We start from the raw sequence: 15,289 nt of genomic DNA on the forward strand, positions 1-15,289 counted from the left end.
CTGCAGTATTATGTCTCACCTTGTCATACAATTCAACAATTTAACAGATCTTCTGATAACTTAGTGATATTAATCTACTTCTTTCTTGCTATTTTGTACCATGATTCATCACAGATTGCAGTGCAACGTCTGCGGCTTTCAGGGTCATACATAATTCAATGTAGAAAGAATGTCATTCATTTTTGCGCATAAAATATTATCAAGAATTCAGAGTATCGCAGCGGTCAGCGGTATCTATTTACTATATACAACTTGATATCGATGTATCGATGAGGGTTTGGCGGTTTGGCGGTGAGCTACATCCGACCCTACCTAAGTTACTAACTAACCATTTAATTATTTAATATTTTTAGAAATAATTGGCTCGCCATCAGCGCTACCTTCACTTCTCAAACAGTCAAAGACTTGATGAAGGTGCACGGAGAACAAAATAGTGAGCGTGCATGGAGTATTCCATCATTGATTGTGAGTGAGTAACTGAACACATAACTACTGTAAGATCATACCTTGTCCCTTCTGACCTGCATTATTGCTGCGATGCACTTAAGGGACCAACCAACCTTTGTTTCCTTAATATTCAATCCACAAGCAGGGATTTAGACTATGATGTTTCAAAATGCCATACCTTATGTACTGTACGTGGAGCTTTTACAGTGGCTCTTTAAGTCAGGCTACATGACTTATTAGGGTAGTCATCCTCCTATTTAGCAGCAACTTTTTCTTTCGTTTGAATTGCTCAAATTCAGACCAGAGAGACGAGTCAGCACGATGTAAAAGGTGTACAACACGAATCAATTCAAAGTTAAGTACATTCCACAACACATCTTCATCGCAAAGGAAACTCCAAGGCAATACAACTAGAATGATGCAACTACAAATTCTCCTGTTCCTTACTCTATCTTGGACCAATTCGCATCCGGCGCATTCAGCTGTGCCACAGCATCCATGAGCCCATGCTCTACATCTAAACTCCGAATCCTGCGAAATCATACTCGGATCACCCAAAGATATGTCAGACTAACTAGTTAATTAAGTGTTAATAACTTCTCGCTTAGTTAGCAATCTTCAATCAAGCAATCTTTAACTCCGTACTCCGTAGTTACACCTTCCAACATGATATGGTTGATTTGGGAATGTTCCAAGTGCCAATGCTAACATTATTTTCGGAGTATTGAACAAACATTCCCCGGCAAGTTAGAGAGTCTCGCAGCGGATGATGAGTTAATCCGTGCCTAGTCATATAATATTTTCTTTTTTTTAGTTCCGCACGGGTCCCGAAGATTGCTTGGAGCAAAGTTATGAAGGGTTGTTTTCTCTCCTTTCCAAAACGGTGCATTTGCTGATCTACCGGGATGCTTACGAAGAAGTCGGAAGGACGATGAATACTAACTACATCACAGCAAGGGTATTGTGTGATTGCACAACATGCAATGCCGGCTAACCGTTCTTCTACATATGTACTCCATCCCTGATCGAAGATGTCTCAGAATTTGACTGATGCAAGATCGCATGTCAGAGGTGTGTGGTGCTAGCTATATCAGAGGCTACTACGCGATGCAGTGCAGGGCGGGCTTCGATGACGAAATCTAGTCTGCGCACTCTCACAGAGCCTAACAGCCATCCATGCCTAGCACATATACCGTGCATGTCCCCATTCCCGCACTTGCGGGCCTATCACATAACCACTGCCGGGATACTCTTTTAGCCTAGGTACATTGCCAGGGACAGGCCAGAGAGTGCACAGATACATCTTTTTTCCCCTACTGCTTGTAAATTTCAAGACCGTGCTTTTTAACATCTATTGGGCGCTTTTGATTTCCCTAAGCGCCGTCAGCCCCGGCCCCTTATCCTGACTCATCAATACACTCATCAAGGGGATGCTTTGCTGCGCTGTTAGATTAAAAGACGAGTAGGTCAGCCCTTCATCCGATCGGGACTGCCAGACGATATCACGGAGATCACGGAGATCACAGAGATCGCGGAAACCATAGACACATCCTCTCCATTGGACCGCTCTGTCCCTGTGAATAATTTGGTGAAAATGAGTTCATACGGCTTAGAACTGGAACTGACGCTATCTATTCATCAATTTGGCTGGAAATTCGATCTGTCGTCGGATTCAGGTGAGGTATTTTGTTATGGAGAAACCGGTTTCTTCAACAATGATGATATATTTCAGTCGAGTTCTAACCACTCGGAGAGATATCATACTTCCCTCCTCATGTCTATGACAGGATTGATTGCATAAAAATGGACAACGATCCGAGGCTAGTGGATATATTCAAATATCTAGGTTCTCACTTACATGCTACACTGGCCATTTGGGGCAGTGGTTATGTTATCGATCCTGCTCTGTCCTCATAAGCGTGACCCTGAGCCCAGGAATCGCAGCTGGGGTTCAAATCTATCCACCAACACTGAAAAGAGCGTGGGAAAGTATCCACTTGTATTTCTATCAGAGAACTCAACCATGTCTATACCCAAGGGCAAAACAATTGTTTCAAGCGGACAACATTTTGTTGATGTCCCCAACTACCAACCCATCACCAATTTTCTTTATTTCACTCCCTATCAGAGCTTAAATCTCCATTTCAAAGCACACAGATAACTCTGAGCCGATATAATGCCCAAAATTTTCAATAGGTCTATACCCTCCCCTCATGTAAAACAGGATCGCATCAGGCTGCAACTTGCCCGTCTCATACACCAGCTTCCGCCACCTCCGGACTCTGCGCCCGCTCATGTAGCGCCTCCAGAATAACCGAAGCAATTCCGAGACGCTTGCCCCTAAATTCAGGGACGACGAACATACACTTTACTTCGGCCTCTGCGGGGAGCAATGGTGGCGGTGGCTGTGACTGTGACTGGGTTTGGATTTGCGGATCGTCGCCGATGACCGTCGTATTATTGTTATCATCTACATTACTCAGTGCCCGCAACGCTCCACATCCCACCGGCTTCGCGTCTATATATGCAACGATAAAGGCAGTAACGTCATCCTTGGTCGGTTTGGGCCCATACTCAGAATCCGGCGTGTTATACCGCACGGCGAGTTCGCTGCGTTGCGCGTGGCGGAGCATTATGCTGTCGGGATGGTCCTAGGGGCGGTCCAGCACTTGAATGGTGGTCACCATGTTTGAGCTTCTATTTTCCGCTGAATTTGAAGTGTGTGAGAAGGGGATACACTGAACTGATATACTCTGATCTCGTTGCGGCGCCCGGGAGAGCTACATAAGCATAGACCCGAGAGATTACTGGTAGGTGCCTGCTTACATATTTTTTGGTCTTTTTCACGGGTTAGAGAAGTAATTTATTCGCTTGATAGATGTAGCTAGGTGAGTGGTTCAGGGGAATTGAAGATGTAATTGGAGTGCATCTCCCTTAAATCTCTATCCAGGAATATATGTCAGGAATCGCGGTGGAAAGTTTTCCACGTTACAATATATATATATATATAGCGGAGATGCAGGTTGACAGAGATATTCGTAATTGATAACTGTGCGAGTAAGGATTCCCATTTCGTGACTCATATGTGGGATACTAGGGAGACAAGTTACGCAGAGCAGAAGAAAACGACGGTTGCGAATAAAGTTGTATATGCAACCTAGCAGCGAAGAGAATTCTCTGAGATAAAGTTTGCGGGAGCAGTGCAAGGTCACGTGTAACTAGTTATATTCGCCCACCGCCCTTGTCCAACAGATTCTGCCGCATCATAATATCCAAAACGAAAAGCTCAAAAACATCGGAGCGCCGATGAGAACCTTCCACGATTTGATGGGCTGCTAAAAGCTCTCAATTCTGCCAAAACCCAACCTTATATGAATAACCACAACTTTAAAAACAAAGAAATACCCACTATTGTGTAGAAAATGACACCCTCACCAGCAACAACCTCCACCTCCACCACAACCTCAACCTCAACAACCACCCCCCCCAATTCTCCAAAACCCGTCCAAGGACCTCCTCCCTCCCTCTCCCTGCCGCCCTCCCAATTCGCCAGACTTCAACCTCATTCCTACCTCCTCGCGCACCTCTCACCTTCATCTCCAGATTCAAGACCCCCCCTTCGCGTAAACGGGCGCACACCATCCCAATTCCGCCCCGCATCCATCAACATCGGCTCGCTCACACATACCAATGCCAGCGCAGTGGTTCGCATGGGTGACACAGTCGCCGTGTGCGGTGTGCGCGGCGAAATACTCTCGACGGATGATATAGCCGCATGGAACGTGTCGTCGTCGTCAGATCCATCCACCTCAAAACGGAGGAAAACAGACAGTGCGCAGGCGGGGCAATTACAACACAAACAAAAACAAAACGAACCACTGGAAGACGAAGAAGATGATGACAACAACGAAGACGACTCCGAGATCCACGCCTTCAACCTCCTCGTCCCCAACCTCTCCCTCAACACCGGCTGTACCCCCAGCATAGCCGCCTCCGCCTCCCCCTCCACCCTCGCCCAATCGCTCTCCCACAAACTTCTCTCCCTCCTCCATACCACCCGCCTGGTCCGTGCCTCCGATCTACGCATCCTCCACCACCCACCTAACCTCACAGACATAACGACCCTGCATGCATCCACACCAGCACCAGAGCGCGAACCAGAAACAAAAGCCTTCTGGACCCTCTACATCGACATCCTCATCATCTCGCACGCAGGCAACGTTTTTGACGCCGCATGGGGCTCCATGATTGCCGCGCTGCGCGACACACGCCTCCCGAAGGCGTGGTGGGATATGGATAGCGAAATGGTGCTTTGTTCCGATGAGGTCTCCGAGGCGCGGCCGTTGAGGCTCCGGGGCCTGCCGGTTGCGAGTTCGTTTGGGGTGTTTGAGGCGGATGAGATGGAGAAGTGGAGGATTCCGATGCCGGTTGGTGAGGAGGCGGAGGAGAAGGGGCGAATGGGTTCTGGGAAACTCAAGGCGGTGGAATATGGGGGAAGTGGTGGCGATGGAAGACCGCGGCGATGGATATTGGCGGATTTGGACGGGTTTGAGGAGTCGTTGTGTGCGGAGAGGGTGTGCGTTGTTGTAGATAAGGAGGCAGGGGGGTCAGTGAAGATTCTGAAGTTGGAGAAGAATGGCGGGTTGGCGGTTGGGAGGAGGGAGATGAGAGAGTTAGTTGAGCTGGCGGCGGGTAGGTGGGAGGAGTGGAAGGGCTTGTTTGGGGAGCGGTGACTTCTATTGTCAGTCTTTTTTGCCTAATAGAGAGGATTCCGCGGGAGGTAATTGGAATAGAATCTGGAATGGAATCTTTTTCGAAACTTTGATATGTATGTAGCATGGCATGCCCATTTATAGATCCACGAGCATTTTTCATTCTAGAGTTCTTGCTATACACGATAAGTGTGAGCGTAAACAACTCATGAGCTAACCAGGGAGCCGAACGTTATGGTTCCCCGTAACTCCGGTTCTCTTTTCTCTCCTTCCATCCACTCAACATATCACATCATGTATTCAGCGAGAACTGGATAGAGATATGTTTCCCTCGAGGGCCGAGGAAGCCAGGACCAAGCAGAAACTGGTTGTATTAGTTACCCATCTCCCCATTTATCTCTAGCACGTCGAATCCTATCTATCACCAAGGATAAAATGTGAGGGCAAAGGCCAGAGAGAAGTAACTGTACAGCGACGGGGGAATATCTAGTCATCACAACTGAATGTATGCGTAAAACGGGTATTAACATAGATCATCAAACCCAGTCAAAATAACACCGTTATAACCCTTCCGCAATCCATCCCTATGGGGTTTCCTATCCTACCCAAACGCCTGTAAGACCCATTGAATGAAAACAATCGAATCGAATCCACTGCAAAAAAATAAAATAGAATAAAATAAAATAAAATAAAAAAGGAGAAGGCAACAATTATTAAACATTCATATATCTCTCTTACATACCATACCATATACCATATATAAAATAGCCCAGACACACACACACACGCACACACAAAAACAAAAAACAAAAATGGATAAAGTCATAGCCATATATCCCCTACGTTCTTCGCTTCTTCAGCGCTGGCTCTTTGACGTCCGCATCAGGATTAGCACCTACAAGGACGGGTGTAGAGGAGGAGGATGAAGAGGGTTCGCTTTCCTGATCGGAGCCGTCGAGGTCTTCATCTTGTTGCTGTTGTTGTTCTTGTTTAGTTTCATTTGCTGTCTTTGAATCGTTCTCCGCATGTTCTTCTTCGCTGTTGGTGGTCGCAGAGGAGGAGGAGGTATCTTTTCCCGGTTGCAGTTTTGACTTGGGGATGGAAATGGAAAGTGAAAATAGGCTTATAGACTTGGAAGTTTCATTTGTTGCGGGTTTCTTGGTCTTATCGTCGTTCTTTTCGCTGCTGTCCTTGGTGGGTTCAGGCCATTTCGTAGCTGAGGAAGAGGGTGAGGATGCGGAGGCCGGTGCTTTGGAAGTATCACGCTCGAAAAACATCCTACGGATGATTCCAGATGGGGAAATGGTTTCTTTCTCCTCCTTCTTCTCACTCTTATCGCCCGAATCCTTCCCCTTCTCCGCCTCGTTTTCCTCTTCCTCCTCAACCACATCGGAGAAATTCCACATCTCAGTGATATCACCTTTCACGAGGGCAGGTATCCACAAAGATCCAAGCACACATGGGACAAGATAGAGAAGAGCAGGTTGGGCATGATGGGAGATCTGCATTGCCAACAGGGTAGCCAGCATGCCAATCACATACCCAACAATACTCGCATGGAAGTATGTTTTGGGGAAGTTCTTTGCTTCGTGTGACGTAAGCTTCCCATCCAGGCGCTGGGGGAAAACGATAGGCTCATATCTGGATGTGGATGTGAACCACGTTGTCCAGAAACGCTCACCCCAACGACCAGTGGCGCTGACATATGGGATTTTTTCAGATCTCTCCAACCGAGCGGCCTTCGCCTTGTAGTAGAGGAAAAGGTCAAACCGCAGCGCTAAACCCATTACCATACCAGGAACCACAATATCGCCTAGCCCCAGCATAGCCATGCTCTCCAAAGCAGGATCCGCTCCTGGCGTCGCAGGGCGCGGGAAGACCAACTTGATGGGTATATCCAGACTTTTGGCAACGGTAACCATTAACGGGGTGAAGAAGACGAAATAAATATCGTAAAAGAACAAGGCGCCAAGGACCAGGGAGGCCGTCCCGAACGTCGTGGGCGACATGAACTGCATGGCGCCGTAGGAGACGCTGAAGCCGAGGAAATTGGTTAACCACCACGGCTTCGACACAAAAGTAAAGAAATACACGGCCGCGAGCGCGATAATAATGCTTATGACGTCTAAGATTGTGAAGCGGCTTTTGGCTTCGACGATGGCGTGGATGTAGGCTCGTAGCGTTGCTCTTGTATAGAGAAAGTTGCGTATGTCCCAGAGGGTATTTAGAAACGAGGCTGGCAAGGGAATGTTACCTAGATAACCTGGAAGAGGGGACTTGCGACGCTCCTCCTCGTTTATATCTGCCAGGGGCAAGTCGTCATCTCCAACGGGTACAAAAACCCTCTTGCGCTGGTTTGCTTTCCACATACGCCCACCTAGAGCGTAGCGGGATGGGAAAATCAAAGATTGCAAAAGCGAAAACCCATCCCGCATAAACGCGACGGCAAAGACAAGGGCCGCCTGCGAGAAATAAAAACCTAGGAACTTGTTGAGGATGGCTGGGTCCTCCACCCATTTGATCAGGAGATATAGGCCACACAGCGTCAGGCCGGCCATGATGGGGAACATGATGGCGTCAGATGGCTCGAGGCCTTCCATTCTCTTCACGCTTGATTCCTCCTCTTCATCCTCCTCGTCCTCTTCGTCACTGTCTTCCTGATTTTCCCCATCACTATTGTTTGAACGTTTGCGCTTGGGTTTGGTTGGCTTGGCTGCCGACGACGGTCTTGTCAAGGACGCATGGGCTCCGATGTAGATGGGGAAGAGAGCGGACACTACAAGATGGCTGTATGTCGGTATGAGGGGTTTGCACACACTGAATTCGAACTGGACGCGGTCTAGGAGTTTTGCGAAAAGCCCTGCAGCGTCCATCTTTGCGGAGAGCCCTTGGCGGAGGACACCTGGCTTGAGTCACTAGGTGAATAGGTGTTGGATAGCTGTTCCCTCATTCAAGAGTATTGTCGATAGCATGCGTTTCAGGATTTGTAATTACTAGAAAGAAGGATGACGCGGTGTTCTGTGACGGGGATTTTACAGCATATGTAAACTTTTGATTTTGGGAGCCTCAGTTTGATGTTGATAACGTTGGAAGTTTATCTGGAGCCGTTGCTGCGGGAGAAGAGATGGCGCCGTAGCCAATCAAAACACCTCCTTTCTGGTGCTGCTTTTACCTCCGCGCAGATTCAATGTTCATGTGTACATATCTTGATGCGATACAGCTTAGTTAAGTTATGAAATGATGAGTTACCTTGGACAACTGATGATGCTGGATGGATGGTTGTTTGGTGGAAGCTATTTACTTGAGAACTCTGTTTCTCCTCCTTCAACCTTGTCTTGCAACAAGAGCTCACTCACTCTCTCCTTAAAGAGAGTCTAAGTATCTATTTCCCACACTTCTACGCAGCGTATTATGGAAGACTCACCAGCATAGGAGGCTACTCTAGATAGTTCTTGTCACTGGGCTGATTTGGCATTTTAACTCCAGGTTTCTATTATACAGGTTATCAGCCTCACAAAGCCTAGGTGTAGTTCGTGTGTGCGGCCTGTGTTTGTATATCTTGTCAGGAAGAAGGAACTTAAATCGGGACTGCCTGGCACATATATCTTGCCGACATTATTGTTATCCATTGTAAAAGACGGAGTGTCTTTCCAAGGTTGAAAGATGATATTCCCTTCTTTGCGATATCTACGCTGTACGCTGCTGTAAATAGATAGGTTAAACGGGCGCCAAGCCCAAAATGATGGCTGACATTCATCCGGAGCTTTGCAAGCCCAAACTTCCAAGCCAAAGATCTCCCTATGTCATATGTTCAGAATATAACGGCACCAATGGCTACTGATGTGGTACTTGACACTTCGATGGTACAGTTGAATCGCATCCTTGGCGGTTTCATGCTATTCCAATAAAACTTGCTAACTCTCCCCAGGGCTCCATCACCCTCGAACTCTACAACGAGCATGCGCCCAAGGCACGAGAGCCCAATCCATCCCCCTCCTACCCTACCCATTGCCAGACCCTTCCTTCTCTTTACTAACATACAGCTCTCTTCTGCGAGCAATAGGCATGCAAGAACTTTGCAACCCTCGCGCAACGCGGCTACTACAACAACGTAATCTTTCACCGCATCATCCCTAATTTCATGATCCAAGGCGGCGACCCCACCGGCACAGGTCGAGGGGGCAGTTCGATCTACGGCGAGAAGTTTGAGGATGAAATCAGCCCCGCGCTGAAACATACAGGCGCGGGAGTTTTGAGCATGGCGAATAGCGGACCCAATACCAATGGCAGTCAGTTTTTCATTACGCTGGCGCCCACTCCGTGGCTGGATGGGAAACATACAATATTTGGCCGGGTGAAGAGTGGGATGAGAGTTGTGCAGCGCATGGGACTGGTGAAGACAGGAGCAGAGGATAGGCCGGTTGATCAGGTTAAGATTGTGAGGGCAAGGGTTGTGGAGGAATCGGGGGAGGAGTGATGGCATATCTCTCGGCCTTGGGCAAGGTTGAATATATGATAAAGGACTGGAAGGCATGATGATATACGATGAATAGATTGAGCTGCTCTTCTACTACGATGGTCAGAAGAGAAGGCTCAGGTATTGCTATATACTACGCATACCGGACACAAATTCTGCTACGGGTTTGGCCTCAAAGCTGGGTTTGAGGGGGGGACAGCCATGGTCATTCCCAGCGAAGGATCCCATTCCATACATGGGAAGGATGTCTTCCAGAGACACTTCCAAAGAAGACTTTACTCCAGATGTACACCATAAATACATGCCATAAACAGGCAGAATAAATAAAATTAAATAAATATGAAAAGAATGTATCACCGCAAAACGAACCGCTTCCATCAGACGATATATCCAGAGCAGCAGATACAGGGTGAAATAAGCAATCTACACTCCATAACGGACACAGCCAATGAAGGCGGATCCAGAAGACAAGCTCGCCAAAGCAACTACTAAAAAAGTAGGACGCGGCATGGTCTGCGCAGAAGCACTAGGAGTGAGTTGTTGAAAAAGAGAAAAAGAACAGGAAAAATTGTTTTGATATTTTCTGCTTTTGATGACGTTGGTCCGTATGCCAAGCCTGAGCCAGTCCCTATTGGGCTAACGCATCATGTGACTACGCTTCTTTCTCGCCATATATTTTTCTACCTCGAGTTCTCTCTTTCTCTTCCCTTTGGATTTTCCCACAAATGAAAACAGAAGTTGATTTTGATTTCGACCACTTGAAACAAAACATTCAAACCTGTCATTGCCAGTGGTTCATATTGTCGACGCTAATGGTCTTTTGCCCATCCTATGAACTGAGCATCTGATCCTGTAATGTGTGCGCTGCTGTAATGGAACAGCTCAGTGACGTTGACTGGGATGTGCTGATCTCCGGGACTGGCTTGCCCCAGTCCATACTTGCACTGTAAGTCATTGGCTATCTCCTCTGATTCTCATTCTGGTACCTCGGTTCGCTAACCTAATGCCAATATTCTCTAACAGAGCACTATCTCGCTCAGGTAAAAATGTTCTCCATATTGACAAGAATGGCTACTACGGAGGGCCGGATGCAGCCTTCAGCCTCCAAGAGGCCGAAGACTGGGTAACAAAGATCAACGAGGGTGAGACACTTAGCACTAACCATGGGCTCTTATGGCCAACTTGGTCGCGAGTCCCTTGACTCACAATTTATGCTGATCGGGTGCCGATGCTAACCAGCTCCGGACTCTACTCCCTTTGAGTCTGCTTCAATTTCCACTTTACCCGCTTCATCAGAGGATGAAGGAAGCAGCAAACTTTTGCCTTCAAGAGCATATACACTCTCTTTATCTCCACAGCTCATATACTCCCGGTCAAGACTTATCCCAAATCTGGTTTCATCTAGGATATATCGACAGCTGGAGTTCCTGCCCGTCGGGAGTTGGTGGGTATGCAGATATGGAGATTCAGTTAGCTCTTCCTTGATAACTCGAGTACCTGGAAGTCGGGAAGATATCTTCGCTGACGACAACATGTCGAATAAATCGAAGAGATCTCTGATGAAATTCCTCAGGTATCTTGCCCAAACGTCTGTGGATGATGGAAATGAGGCTGGTGAAGAGGACAGTGATCTAAATCTTCCCTTTGCTAAGTACCTCATGTCAAATTTTCATATTCCGTCAGACCTCCATGACCCCCTTACATCTTTATCTCTCTCTTCTCGACCGTGGGATGAGACGAGCACTAGATATGCGGTGCCCAGGATAAGAAGGCATTTGGGATCAATTGGGGTCTTTGGCGTCGGCTTCGGCGCTCTGCTTCCGAAATGGGGCGGTGGTCCGGAAATATCACAGGTAGGATGTCGGGCATGTGCAGTCGGTGGCGGCGTCTATGTCCTCAATAAGGGCATCAGGCATGTAGAAGTGCCAACGCCAGGGCCTCAAAATGGCGGTGATGATCGGGGACTACGGGTTCAGCTCTCTGATGGAGAGACTGTGCGGAGCAAGTTTGTTGTGGGATCGCCATGGGATTTACCAGCAGAAACTCAACGCTCAAAACCCACTTGTACAAAGATTTCTCGCTCGATCATGGTCGTGTCATCTTCGCTTCAGAGCCTCTTTCCGCCTACATCGGAAGGCGGCCCCATACCAGCCGGAGCGGTTGTTTTCGTTCCTGGACCATTTGGAACGAGGCAGCCCCCGATATACCTAATTGTCCATTCCAGCGATACCGGGGAATGCCCAACTGGCCAGTGTACGTATCTCTACCGTTATTTTCTTTTCCATATCCCCATGGCACCAAACCCAAGACAACACAAAGAAAACCCTCGCTCTCAAATGATGATTCCTCTTTAAACGAATACTTATCTACATTGTCTGCAATTTCATTGATGATAAACTTTCCTCTGACAGCCTGAAGAGAGCCACTTCAACTATTCACATGCTTTTCCGTTACATTTTATAGATGTGCATTTGACTAACAGACCCATGAAAACCAAAAGGCGTAATATACGGCAGCAAGCTCCTAACATACAACGACGATGGGGAGTCGCTCATTCAATCCGCAGCCACCAACTTTCTCACATCTGTCGACCCGGAAGCAAAAATCCTCTGGAGCCTCCGATATACCCAGTCGGGCGTTCTCGACGAAGAAACGTCATTATCTCCATCTGCAGAATTATCCCCAGTCTCAGACAGTTTCTCGGGACGTGTATTCTCGTTTGCGCCGCCAAACCTAGACCTATCATTTGACGATGGGATGCTTGAGCAGGTGCGAGCTGTCTGGGAAGCTGTTACTGAGGGGGATGCGGAGGGGGGGGAGTTTTTGCAGTTCGAGGACCGAGAGGGAACTGGAGGGGAGGACGGCGATGGGGAGGAAGCTGGTCTTAACTAGATGAGATAGTGTAAAGACAACGAGATTTTTGGATTGAACCTTCAACAGGAAAAACTGAATGAAGCGTCCTCTTGCGATCTTACGTATGTATTCAACGCCATCTTCGTTGGATTTTTGCCGTATAGATGAAACGCAATCATTTTGATATTCCGCTGCCGTTGCCATTGACCAGATCAGAGATAAGTTACCCACGCCAAGTTAAGCATCGAAGTCCCCGCCCAGGTGGGTGCGCTCTATATAAGATAGTTACCAATCTGATACATAGTTATCAGTCCCACTCCAACCAAAAAAAAGTTCCAAAAAGAAAGAAAAATGATCTTCCTTATCCGCCGCGTCACTCCTCCATCTCTGTTCCGTGCATAGGCATAGCCAGCCTGCCTTGGAAAGTTAAACGTGATAAACAGCCGAAACAGAGCGTTTGAAATTCTCTTTCCATACCTACCTAACCTACCCACCTTCCTTCCTCCAGACTTCCTCTCCTCCTTTATCCAGCGGTTCCAGTCAGTCTCGGGTCGAGGCGCGCCGGCATTCTCTTCCCCGCATGCTCTTTCTATTTTATTTATTTCTTTATTTCTCTCTCTCTTTTCCGTCCAATTGCCGAAACGCAAACTCAGAGAGAGATAAGGGGGGGGAGAGAACTGCGAGGAAAATAAAATCAGTGACTTGAAGCGACGCAGAGAGTCAATGAGTCATCGCATGCCGTGAACATTGCATGATGTGATGTACAAGTATGTATGTATGTGTGTATGAAAGGAAATATATATATTTAATGAAAACTACAGCAGACCTGCTTTCATATTAACTAAAGAAAAATATAAATGAAATTTTCAAGTTTGAATAAAAGTTAGTTTTTACTTTGTGAAATAAATCTGCAGGATAAATGCTATTAGAGAGAGTAGCTGATCATCTGATTATATAAATAAAAATAAAAATAAAGTGATGAAAATGAGAAGCATTCAAACAGCACTGATGATCTATTCCATACAGTGTAGTTGTCTGTGATATTGTCTATGAAGAGAGGGTAAGTAATATTAATATCAATATATACATGCCTTTTTTGCACAATAGTTGCAATCTACTAGCATTCTGCTGTTAAATTCTGAGTTGTGAAAGAGTAATAGCTTTGATGTGCATTGATTTATTAATATTTATTAGGTAACTAACTAGATGAGAAAAGGGTGAGAGCTGAGATAAGAGAGAGAGAGAGAAAGAGAGAGATTTAGAACAAGATGAAATAGTTATTTTATATTATATTTCAACACTCTCCCAAGTCACATTACACTGAGACACTATGAGAGAAGCATCTACTTCTAAAGAGAATCACAAAAGATACTACTTCCTCTCTCATACTAAACTGGTTGATACAAAGTGTCTTGTGTCATCTCGTCTCAGAAGACAGTGTGAAATACCCTTCATCTTTTTCTCCTCAAGCTCTTTTCTTTCTTTCTTTTTTCCCTTCCTCTCTTGAACTAGTTAACTAGCGTACTGTGTAGATGCACAAAATACTCCGGTGAAGACATCTCTCCTCCCCCTCTCACTCCCTTCGATCTCCATTCACCAGTGACTGACTGTGGAACGATGATGTCCATGTTACTACTGCGTATATGTCACTGTGTCTGGGACACGCGTCCCCCCCCTGGTAACCCCGGCGGCAGTGGCAGTGGCTGCGGGATATGCGGGGTCCTGGCTCTACCTGGGCTGTACCTGGGCTCCAGGGGCCCGCCATGGCAAAGCTTAAGATCGCAAGGCGTGTGGGGCTGGGCCGGGGTGGTGGTAGAAGCGTGTATATAAGGAGAGGAAGGGGTGGTTTTTTGGTTAGTATTATTATTATTATGATTAAATATGTTGTTTGTTCAAGGACCATGCATTGAATACATACATACATACATACATACATACGCCTACACCCAACATATGTACACTACATGTATGTATCATGAACGATGGATATATGCCCCCGTGTTTTGCGGAGTTTCAGAAATAGCGATCAGCCAGCGATCAACCCGTGCAGGTCGGGCGACTGGCTGGTGTCTCTCTCTCTCTCTCTCTCTCTCTCTCTGTGTGTGTGTGTGTGTGTGTGTGTGTGTCTGTCTCTCTCTCTCTCTGTGTGTGTGTGTGGTTTGAATTGAGGTTGAAGAGACTGCCGTAGAGGTGGTTGACGGTTCCTGAGGTGTTCTCCTATACGAGGAGTCTATGTATCTATGTCCTCGTCTTGGATGGTAGTGGATGCCTGGGAGGCCGTGTATCAGGGACACAGGGATTCAGGGGCGGCATAACCAACCGCCTTGATTTGGCAGAGAGCGTGTTACTCCGGGCAGCAGAGGGTTGGAATGCGCGTGTTTCAAGATAGATGATCGTCATGGCTATCATTATGATTATCCAGAGCAGGACTTGGCCGTCGTCATTGCTTGTTCTCGTCTCGTCTGTGAGTTGTTGGCGGGGGGGAAAGAAGAAGTAAAGTAAAGTATTCAGCGTAAGAAGTTGGTCTGCCGTTTCAGGATTTGGCCACCGTCTTTTTTTCCTTTTTTCCTTTTTCCTTTTTCCTTTTTCCCTTTTTGATTATGATTATGATTATGATTATGATTATGATTTCCTTATCTCTCTCTTTTTTACATACATACCTGTAACTAGTTAATCCAAATGTCGCCGTTTGGGTGTTGCGCTTTTACTTACGCTGTAACTGCTCGCCATTCGACAGTTTAGATGCACTGAGAAACAGGTTATGGTTATGGTTATGGTTATTGATTATAATTATAATTAA

The 15,289-nt window shown here is 46.8% G+C and overlaps 6 protein-coding genes across 7 annotated transcripts; 3 read left to right on the top strand and 3 right to left on the bottom strand.

Moving 5' to 3' along the window:
- Positions 1 to 2,261: 2,261 nt before the first annotated feature.
- Positions 2,262 to 3,577, bottom strand: BDBG_06915. Of its 2 annotated transcripts, none has more exons than XM_031722835.1 (2): positions 3,274 to 3,577; positions 2,262 to 3,154 (listed from the first exon to the last, which is right to left on the bottom strand). In XM_031722835.1, exon 2 carries the CDS (start codon positions 3,078 to 3,080, stop codon positions 2,700 to 2,702), a length of 381 nt encoding a protein of 126 aa, XP_031579842.1. In that variant the 5' UTR covers positions 3,081 to 3,154; positions 3,274 to 3,577; the 3' UTR covers positions 2,262 to 2,699. The 2 variants fall into 2 exon arrangements, with proteins under 2 accessions (XP_031579842.1, XP_031579841.1); XM_031722834.1 differs by having other exon boundaries at positions 2,262 to 3,200.
- A 141-nt stretch (positions 3,578 to 3,718) lies between these two features.
- On the top strand, positions 3,719 to 5,763 carry BDBG_06916 (3' exoribonuclease). Its single transcript, XM_002622752.2, has one exon. It carries the CDS (start codon positions 3,870 to 3,872, stop codon positions 5,178 to 5,180), a length of 1,311 nt encoding a protein of 436 aa, XP_002622798.1. The 5' UTR covers positions 3,719 to 3,869; the 3' UTR covers positions 5,181 to 5,763.
- BDBG_06917 (minor histocompatibility antigen H13) lies at positions 5,245 to 8,349 on the bottom strand. Its single transcript, XM_002622753.2, has one exon. It carries the CDS (start codon positions 8,030 to 8,032, stop codon positions 5,999 to 6,001), a length of 2,034 nt encoding a protein of 677 aa, XP_002622799.1. The 5' UTR covers positions 8,033 to 8,349; the 3' UTR covers positions 5,245 to 5,998.
- A 30-nt stretch (positions 8,350 to 8,379) lies between these two features.
- On the top strand, positions 8,380 to 10,263 carry BDBG_06918 (peptidyl-prolyl cis-trans isomerase-like 1). Its single transcript, XM_031722836.1, has 3 exons — positions 8,380 to 9,022; positions 9,088 to 9,129; positions 9,223 to 10,263. Exons 1-3 carry the CDS (start codon positions 8,960 to 8,962, stop codon positions 9,634 to 9,636), a joined length of 519 nt encoding a protein of 172 aa, XP_031579843.1. The 5' UTR covers positions 8,380 to 8,959; the 3' UTR covers positions 9,637 to 10,263.
- A 71-nt stretch (positions 10,264 to 10,334) lies between these two features.
- On the top strand, positions 10,335 to 13,478 carry BDBG_06919 (rab geranylgeranyl transferase escort protein). The gene is made up of 4 exons (XM_002622755.2): positions 10,335 to 10,582; positions 10,660 to 10,778; positions 10,876 to 11,889; positions 12,137 to 13,478. Exons 1-4 carry the CDS (start codon positions 10,509 to 10,511, stop codon positions 12,526 to 12,528), a joined length of 1,599 nt encoding a protein of 532 aa, XP_002622801.1. The 5' UTR covers positions 10,335 to 10,508; the 3' UTR covers positions 12,529 to 13,478.
- A 1,111-nt stretch (positions 13,479 to 14,589) lies between these two features.
- On the bottom strand, positions 14,590 to 15,075 carry BDBG_17520 (uncharacterized protein). Its single transcript, XM_031725216.1, has one exon. The coding sequence runs from the start codon at positions 14,896 to 14,898 to the stop codon at positions 14,728 to 14,730; it is 171 nt and encodes a 56-aa protein (XP_031579844.1). The 5' UTR covers positions 14,899 to 15,075; the 3' UTR covers positions 14,590 to 14,727.
- Positions 15,076 to 15,289: the final 214 nt, after the last annotated feature.

This window comes from Blastomyces gilchristii (genome assembly GCF_000003855.2).
Source record: "Blastomyces gilchristii SLH14081 genomic scaffold supercont1.16, whole genome shotgun sequence".
Taxonomy (NCBI): domain Eukaryota; kingdom Fungi; phylum Ascomycota; class Eurotiomycetes; order Onygenales; family Ajellomycetaceae; genus Blastomyces; species Blastomyces gilchristii.

Excerpts from the sequence above, each read along its gene's own strand:
- BDBG_06919 (XM_002622755.2), top strand. The coding sequence starts at position 10,509 with ATGGAACAGCTCAGTGACGTTGACTGGGATGTGCTGATCTCCGGGACT. Across the intron at positions 10,583-10,659 it reads CCCCAGTCCATACTTGCACT|AGCACTATCTCGCTCAGGTA; the intron begins GTAAGTCATTGG and ends ATTCTCTAACAG. Across the intron at positions 11,890-12,136 it reads GGAATGCCCAACTGGCCAGT|GCGTAATATACGGCAGCAAG; the intron begins GTACGTATCTCT and ends GAAAACCAAAAG.
- BDBG_17520 (XM_031725216.1), bottom strand. The coding sequence starts at position 14,898 with ATGATAGCCATGACGATCATCTATCTTGAAACACGCGCATTCCAACCC.
- BDBG_06918 (XM_031722836.1), top strand. The coding sequence starts at position 8,960 with ATGTCATATGTTCAGAATATAACGGCACCAATGGCTACTGATGTGGTA. Across the intron at positions 9,023-9,087 it reads TGGTACTTGACACTTCGATG|GGCTCCATCACCCTCGAACT; the intron begins GTACAGTTGAAT and ends AACTCTCCCCAG. Across the intron at positions 9,130-9,222 it reads ACAACGAGCATGCGCCCAAG|GCATGCAAGAACTTTGCAAC; the intron begins GCACGAGAGCCC and ends TGCGAGCAATAG.
- BDBG_06915 (XM_031722835.1), bottom strand. The coding sequence starts at position 3,080 with ATGCTCCGCCACGCGCAACGCAGCGAACTCGCCGTGCGGTATAACACG.
- BDBG_06916 (XM_002622752.2), top strand. The coding sequence starts at position 3,870 with ATGACACCCTCACCAGCAACAACCTCCACCTCCACCACAACCTCAACC.
- BDBG_06917 (XM_002622753.2), bottom strand. The coding sequence starts at position 8,032 with ATGGACGCTGCAGGGCTTTTCGCAAAACTCCTAGACCGCGTCCAGTTC.